The 8,622-nt window shown below is 47.6% G+C and overlaps 1 protein-coding gene across 2 annotated transcripts; it reads left to right on the top strand.

Annotated features, from left to right (window-relative positions):
* Positions 1-5,364: 5,364 nt before the first annotated feature.
* Positions 5,365-7,415, top strand: ndufb3 (NADH:ubiquinone oxidoreductase subunit B3). 2 transcript variants are annotated; one of them, XM_038986844.1, is made up of 3 exons: positions 5,365-5,495; positions 5,877-6,002; positions 7,182-7,415. In XM_038986844.1, the coding sequence occupies exons 2-3, from the start codon at positions 5,878-5,880 to the stop codon at positions 7,330-7,332; spliced, it is 276 nt and encodes a 91-aa protein (XP_038842772.1). In that variant the 5' UTR covers positions 5,365-5,495; position 5,877; the 3' UTR covers positions 7,333-7,415. The 2 variants fall into 2 exon arrangements, with proteins under 2 accessions (XP_038842772.1, XP_038842773.1); XM_038986845.1 differs by having other exon boundaries at positions 5,414-5,542.
* Positions 7,416-8,622: the final 1,207 nt, after the last annotated feature.

The raw sequence follows: 8,622 nt of genomic DNA, 5'->3' as shown, positions 1-8,622 counted from the left end.
CCCTGTGTGACCCTGTATCGCCCTGTGTGACCCTGTATCACCCTGTGTCGCCCTGTGTGACCCTGTATGACCCTGTGTGACCCTGTATCGCCCTGTGTGACCCTGTATCGCCCTGTGTGACCCTGTATCGCCCTGTGTGACCCTGTATCGCCCTGTGTGACCCTGTATGACCCTGTGTGACCCTGTATCGCCCTGTGTGACCCTGTATCACCCTGTGTCGCCCTGTGTGACCCTGTATGACCCTGTGTGACCCTGTATCGCCCTGTGTGACCCTGTATCGCCCTGTGTGACCCTGTATGACCCTGTATCGCCCTGTGTGACCCTGTATCACCCTGTGTGACCCTGTATCGCCCTGTGTGACCCTGTATCGCCCTGTGTGACCCTGTGTCGCCCTGTGTGACCCTGTGTCGCCCTGTGTGACCCTGTATCACCCTGTGTCGCCCTGTGTGACCCTGTATGACCCTGTGTGACCCTGTGTCGCCCTGTGTGACCCTGTATCGCCCTGTGTGACCCTGTATCCCCCTGTGTGACCCTGTATCGCCCTGTGTGACCCTGTATCGCCCTGTGTGACCCTGTATTGCCCTGTGTGACCCTGTATCGCCCTGTGTGACCCTGTACCGCCCTGTGTGACCCTGTGTGACCCTGTATCGCCCTGTGTGACCCTGTATCGCCCTGTGTGACCCTGTATCGCCCTGTGTGACCCTGTGTGACCCTGTATCGCCCTGTGTGACCCTGTATCGCCCTGTGTGACCCTGTATCGCCCTGTGTGACCCTGTATCGCCCTGTGTCATCCTGTATCGCCCTGTGTGACCCTGTGTGACCCTGTATCGCCCTGTGTGACCCTGTATCGCCCTGTGTGACCCTGTATCGCCCTGTGTGACCCTGTATCGCCCTGTGTGACCCTGTGTCGCCCTGTGTGACCCTGTGTCGCCCTGTGTGACCCTGTATCACCCTGTGTCGCCCTGTGTGACCCTGTATGACCCTGTGTGACCCTGTGTCGCCCTGTGTGACCCTGTATCGCCCTGTGTGACCCTGTATCCCCCTGTGTGACCCTGTATCGCCCTGTGTGACCCTGTATCGCCCTGTGTGACCCTGTATCGCCCTGTGTGACCCTGTATCCCCCTGTGTGACCCTGTATCGCCCTGTGTGACCCTGTATCGCCCTGTGTGACCCTGTATCCCCCTGTGTGACCCTGTATCCCCCTGTGTGACCCTGTATCGCCCTGTGTGACCCTGTATCCCCCTGTGTGACCCTGTATCGCCCTGTGTGACCCTGTATCGCCCTGTGTGACCCTGTGTGACCCTGTGTGACCCTGTATCGCCCTGTATCGCCCTGTATCGCCCTGTGTGACCCTGTGTCGCCCTGTGTCATCCTGTGTGACCCTGTATCGCCCTGTGTGACCCTGTATCGCCCTGTATCGCCCTGTATCGCCCTGTGTGACCCTGTGTCGCCCTGTGTCATCCTGTGTGACCCTGTATCGCCCTGTGTGACCCTGTATCGCCCTGTGTGACCCTGTATCGCCCTGTGTGACCCTGTATCGCCCTGTGTGACCCTGTGTGACCCTGTATCGCCCTGTGTGACCCTGTATGACCCTGTGTGACCCTGTATCGCCCTGTGTGACCCTGTATCACCCTGTGTCGCCCTGTGTGACCCTGTATGACCCTGTGTGACCCTGTATCGCCCTGTGTGACCCTGTATCGCCCTGTGTGACCCTGTATCGCCCTGTGTGACCCTGTATCGCCCTGTGTGACCCTGTATGACCCTGTGTGACCCTGTATCGCCCTGTGTGACCCTGTATCACCCTGTGTCGCCCTGTGTGACCCTGTATGACCCTGTGTGACCCTGTATCGCCCTGTGTGACCCTGTATCGCCCTGTGTGACCCTGTATGACCCTGTATCGCCCTGTGTGACCCTGTATCACCCTGTGTCGCCCTGTGTGACCCTGTATGACCCTGTGTGACCCTGTATCGCCCTGTGTGACCCTGTGTGACCCTGTATCGCCCTGTGTGACCCTGTATCGCCCTGTGTGACCCTGTATCGCCCTGTGTGACCCTGTATCGCCCTGTGTGACCCTGTATCGCCCTGTGTCGCCCTGTGTGACCCTGTATTGCCCTGTGTGACCCTGTATCGCCCTGTGTGACCCTGTATCGCCCTGTATCTCATGTATTGTACATAATTGTAGATAATTCAGATATTATTAACATGGTAATAGGCCTATGTGACAATCTTCCTGATTATTGGCTGTTATTAGTGTTTTTATAATGCACAGCCAGTGCCGATGAATGGTGAATATGAACCATAATGTTTTTACTAACTCTTGTCTCATAAGGAAACATAACTCTGCCTTACAATAAACACCCTTTACACTGACTTCTCCCTCAGATCTGACGGTCTATGGTTCTGACTAGGGAGACGGTCTATGGTTCTGACTAGGGAGACGGTCTATGGTTCTGACTAGGGAGACGGTCTATGGTTCTGACTAGGGAGACGGTCTATGGTTCTGACTAGGGAGACGGTCTATGGTTCTGACTAGGGAGACGGTCTATGGTTCTGACTAGGGAGACGGTCTATGGTTCTGACTAGGGAGACGGTCTATGGTTCTGACTAGGGAGACGGTCTATGGTTCTGACTAGGGAGACGTTCTATGGTTCTGACTAGGGAGACGGTCTATGGTTCTGACTAGGGAGGCGGTCTATGGTTCTGACTAGGGAGGCGGTCTATGGTTCTGACTAGGGAGGCGGTCTATGGTTCTGACTAGGGAGACGGTCTATGGTTCTGACTAGGGAGACGGTCTATGGTTCTGACTAGGGAGACGGTCTATGGTTCTGACTAGGGAGGCGGTCTATGGTTCTGACTAGGGAGGCGGTCTATGGTTCTGACTAGGGAGACGGTCTATGGTTCTGACTAGGGAGACGGTCTATGGTTCTGACTAGGGAGACGGTCTATGGTTCTGACTAGGGAGACGGTCTATGGTTCTGACTAGGGAGACGGTCTATGGTTCTGACTAGGGAGACGGTCTATGGTTCTGACTAGGGAGACGGTCTATGGTTCTGACTAGGGAGACGGTCTATGGTTCTGACTAGGGAGACGGTCTATGGTTCTGACTAGGGATGTAATGATTCACCAATACGCATCAGTCCCCGATTTAAAATGTTTAAGTGCATCAGTCCACGGACCCCAATCCGATCCAAATGGAGCATGCATTGGTCAGAAAATCCGATCCAAACGTTACGAATTGCCGGTCCACATGTTGTTGTTGCTCGTATTTCATACTACCTTCTGAAAATACCTTTTGTGACGCGTCCTCTTCTTCCTGTAACCGTTGACGATCTACAAGTGTTTCACACGCCGAACAACCCCAGGCAACATCAGTTGTGTAGTCAAACTGAGCACAAGTTCACGTTGTGACCAACGCCAGGCCTGTTCCTGGTCACATCTGCCCCAGTGGAGACTGAGGGGAAGACGGCTCATAATGGCTGGAAAAGAGCAACCCATTTGTTTTGATGTATTTGATACCATTCCACTCCAGCCATTACCACGAGCCTGTCCTCCCCAATTATGGTGCCACCAACCTCCTGTGCTCTGCACAACACCTTCAGCATATAAATGGCTTGGGTGACATGAGGCTTTACTAGTTGAGCAAAGACCTATATAATTTGCTAGGTTATTATCTGTGCACTGTGTTTTACCAGAATAAAAGTAGAACTACCTGAGAGAACTCTTCTGGCTCTACCTGCTGAACAGGGTTTTACGATCCATTTGATTTGATTTGTTTAGCAATAGTTTTGCTAGTTTTGCTTTGAACAAACAGTGTATATGTGTAACCGGTGTGAAATGCCTAGCTAGTTAGCGGTGGTGCGCGCTAATAGGGTTTCAAACGTCACTCACTCTGAGACCTTGAAGTAGTTGTTCCCCTTGCTCTGCAAGGGACGCGGCTTTTGTGACGCGATGGGTAACGATGCTTCGTGGGTGGCTGTTGTCGATGTGTGCAGAGGGACCCTGGTTGGAGCCCAGGTAGGGGCGAGGAGAGGGACAGAAGCTATACTGTTACATAGGGTCATTTTTAAATATACAGGGTAAAGTTGATAATTTCATAACGAAGATACAATCACTTTTTGCGAGCTGCAATGCATGGCCGAAGATAATCGCCATAAAACCTAACCGAACTGTCAAATTATTCGGCTTTGAGATGGGGGTGAAATCCAAAGTTGTGCTCTATATTCATTGGCTATGTCATAGCTAATTCAAACGATAAATATTGATTCATTAGCAGCTCAAACATTTAATCTGCAAAAATGACAAGTTAATTAGTGGGTGATGGTGATTTCAGAAACATAGCAGAGGGACATAAACAGGCTACATTCCCCCCCTCCCTAGTGGGGTGGTAGAGGCCTTGTCTCCCTTATGGCTCAGCTCAGGTGCCTACATAGTACATACATCATTTACACACACACACACACACACACACATAGTAAATACACCATAGACATACATATTACATCTCACACACAGTCATTGAGGCCCAGCTCATGAGTTCCATCAGCAGCAGTCATTTAGAATAGAACTTTTAATGTTTATAATGTCTGGGCTCCCGAGTGGCGCAGTGGTCTAAGGCACTGCATTTTAGTGGTAGAGGCGTCACTACAGACTCCCTGGTTCAGCGGTCTAAGGCACTGCATCTCAGTGCTAGTGGCGTCACTACAGACCCTGGTTCAGCGGTCTAAGGCACTGCATCTCAGTGCTAGAGGTGTCACTACAGACTCCCTGGTTCAGCGGTCTAAGGCACTGCATTTTAGTGCTAGTGGCCTCACTTCAGACTCCCTGGTTCAGCGGTCTAAGGCACTGCATCTCAGTGCTAGTGGCGTCACTACAGACCCTGGTTCAGCGGTCTAAGGCACTGCATTTTAGTGCTAGTGGCGTCACTACAGACCCTGGTTCAGTGGTCTAAGGCACTGCATTTTAGTGCTAGTGGCGTCACTACAGACCCTGGTTCAGCGGTCTAAGGCACTGCATCACAGTGCTAGTGGCGTCAGTACAGACCCTGGTTCAGCGGTCTAAGGCACTGCATTTTAGTGCTAGAGGCGTCAGTACAGACTCCCTGGTTCGAATCCAGGCTATATCACAATCGGCCGTGATTGGGAGTCCCATAGGGTTGCGCGCAATTGGCCCAGCGTCGTCCGGGGTAGGCCGTCATTGTAAATAAGAATTTGTTCTTAACTGACTTGCCTAGTTTAAATAAATATAACAGATGTTACTGCATCGATTCGTTCTCTAATCAAACTGAACCGTATCGTTCCTGTATCGTCTTGAAAGGGAACGTACATCCCTAGTTCTGTCCAGACTATGGTTCTGACCTACAAATACACTGGATTGTTTGCGCTCCGACAAAGTCTAAGACGAACTAAGTGTGGTCTCTTTAGTGTACCGTAGCAGTGCCGTACATCAGATGCAATTGTCGAAGTGCTTCATCCACAACAGAGGTCACAAACCGACAGGTACAGCTGTAACGTGTTTATACTATTACAAATACATGAAATAAGACGTAAGTGTTTGATATATAAATATGTTGTACTACTGAAGACAGATTGTATTGTTTCATGGTTAAATGTGTCATTGCTGCTTCCCGAGGTCCACTGCTGACGTTAAATAGCAGGCTAACTAGCTTGCTAGCTCCCTAGTCGGCAGGCTGTGCTAGTTAACGTTATCTAGCTAACTACAGTACAATGTTAGGTTTCCATGATCAGATACACTTGGAAACCTAACATCTCTATGGTACTATGAAATATTATTACAATCTGTGGTGTGTCCTGTATGCTTTCATGAACTCATTTAGCTAGCTAGTTCCACAACTCAACCCCCCTGATGCTGTGTGTCAGGATGGGAGGAGACCACGGCAGTAAACTAAACCTGCCAGACTTCAAGCAGTGGAAGGTAGAGGGAACACCTCTGGAGTTCACACAGCAGAGACTGGCAGCTAGAGGACTGAAGGACCCATGGGCACGGTGAGAGAGAGGGAGATCTTTGCGTTAAAGATGTGTACATGTAAAGTGCCTTCGGAAAGTATTCAGACCCCTTGACTTTTTCCAAATTTTGTTAAATTCAACTTTATTCTAAAATGGGTTAAATAAAAATAAACCCCAGCAATCTACACACAATACCCCATAGTGACAGCGAAAACAGGTTTTTAGAAATTCATTCAAAATAGAAAATCGGATACCTTATTTACAAAGTATTCAGACCCTTTGCTATGAGACTCGGCCAAACTGGGCCTTGGTCAGGGAGGTGACAAAGAACCCGTTGGTCACTCTGACAGCGCTCCAGAGTTCCTCTGTGGAGATGGGAGAACCTTTCAGAAGGACAACCATCTCTGCAGCACTCCACCAATCAGGCCTTTATGGTAGAGTGGACAGATGGAAGCCACTCCTCAGTAAAAGGCACATGACAGCCCGCTTGGAGTTTGCCAAAAGGCACCTAAAGACTCTCAGACCATGAGAAACAAGATTCTCTAGTCTGATGAGACCAAGATAGAACTCTTTGGCCTGAATGCCAAGCGTCACGTCTGAAGGAAACCTGGCACCATCCCTACGGTGAAGCATGGTGGTGGCAGCATCATGCTGTGGGGATGTTTTTCAGTGGCAGGGACTGGGAGACTAGTCAGGATCGAGGGAAAGATGAACGGAGCAATGATGAAATCCTGCTCCAGAGCGCTCAGGACCTCAGACTGGGGCGAAGGTTCACCTTCCAACAGAACGACCATAAGAATGTCTTTGTGGCCCAGCCAGAGCCCGGACTTGAACCCGATCAAACATCTTTGGAGAGACTTGAAAATAGCTGTGCAGCGACGCTCCCCATCCAACCAGACAGAGCTTGAGAGGATCTGCAGAGAATAATGGGAGAAACTCCTCAAATACAGGTGTGCCAAGCTTGTAGCATCATACCTAAGAAGACTCGAGGCTGTAATCGCTGCCAAAGGTGCTTCAACAAAGTACTGAGTAAAGGGTCTGAATACTTGTGTAAATGTAATATTTCCGTTTTTATAAATGAGCAAAAATTAAAAAATATATATTTTTGCTTTGTCATTATGGGGTTTTATGTGTAGACTGTGGGAAATCATTCACATGATTTCTGAATAGTTTCCGAAGGCTCTGTGTGAGTGATACTGATGTTTCTCTCTCCCACAGTAACGAGGTGTGGCGGTACGTGGGAGGATTCAGTCGTCCTGTATCCCTGGGAGACGTGATGCTGAGGGGTTTTAAATGGGGCTTCGCTGCCTTCGCTGTGGCTCTGACTGTAGAGTACGCTCTCTTCCCCCCCAAGAAGTCTGACCACTGACCTCTGACCCCAGAACGCTTCAGAACACAACCGGATCAGATCTTTCTGTAAAATAAATAATAAATGTGTTTTCATCCACTAAATGGCTGGTTGTGTTGGTATAATATAATATAATTACTCTCTGAAAAAGGCTCACAACCAGGGTTTAGTAGTATAAATGGTTGTGTTGGTAATAGTATTACTCTCTGTAAAAGGCACACAACCAGGGTTTAGTAGTATAAATGGTTGTGTTGGTAATAGTATTACTCTCTGTAAAAGGCACACAACCAGGGTTTAGTAGTATAAATGGTTGTGTTGGTAATAGTATTACTCTCTGTAAAAGGCACACAACCAGGGTTTAGTAGTATAAATGGTTGTGTTGGTAATAGTATTACTCTCTGAAAAAGGCTCACAACCAGGGTTTAGTAGTATAAATGGTTGTGTTGGTATAATATAATATAATTACTCTCTGAAAAAGGCTCACAACCAGGGTTTAGTAGTATAAATGGTTGTGTTGGTATAATATAATATAATAGTATTACTCTCTGTAAAAGGCTCACAACCAGGGTTTAGTAGTATAAATGGTTGTGTTGGTATAATATAATATAATTACTCTCTGAAAAAGGCTCACAACCAGGGTTTAGTAGTATAAATGGTTGTGTTGGTATAATATAATATAATTACTCTCTGAAAAAGGCTCACAACCAGGGTTTAGTAGTATAAATGGTTGTGTTGGTATAATATAATATAATTACTCTCTGAAAAAGGCTCACAACCAGGGTTTAGTAGTATAAATGGTTGTGTTGGTATAATATAATATAATTACTCTCTGAAAAAGGCTCACAACCAGGGTTTAGTAGTATAAATGGTTGTGTTGGTATAATATAATATAATTACTCTCTGAAAAAGGCTCACAACCAGGGTTTAGTAGTATAAATGGTTGTGTTGGTATAATATAATATAATTACTCTCTGAAAAAGGCTCACAACCAGGGTTTAGTAGTATAAATGGTTGTGTTGGTATAATATAATATAATTACTCTCTGAAAAGGCTCACAACCAGGGTTTAGTAGTATAAATGGTTGTGTTGGTATAATATAATATAATTACTCTCTGAAAAAGGCTCACAACCAGGGTTTAGTAGTATAAATGGTTGTGTTGGTATAATATAATATAATAGTATTACTCTCTGAAAAAGGCACACAACCAGGGTTTAGTAGTATAAATGGTTGTGTTGGTAATAGTATTACTCTCTGAAAAAGGCACACAACCAGGGTTTAGTAGTATAAATGGTTGTGTTGGTAATAGTATT

Source organism: Salvelinus namaycush, unplaced genomic scaffold (genome assembly GCF_016432855.1).
Source record: "Salvelinus namaycush isolate Seneca unplaced genomic scaffold, SaNama_1.0 Scaffold597, whole genome shotgun sequence".
Taxonomy (NCBI): Eukaryota; Metazoa; Chordata; class Actinopteri; order Salmoniformes; family Salmonidae; genus Salvelinus; species Salvelinus namaycush.
This window is presented reverse-complemented; position numbering and strand designations above follow the sequence as displayed.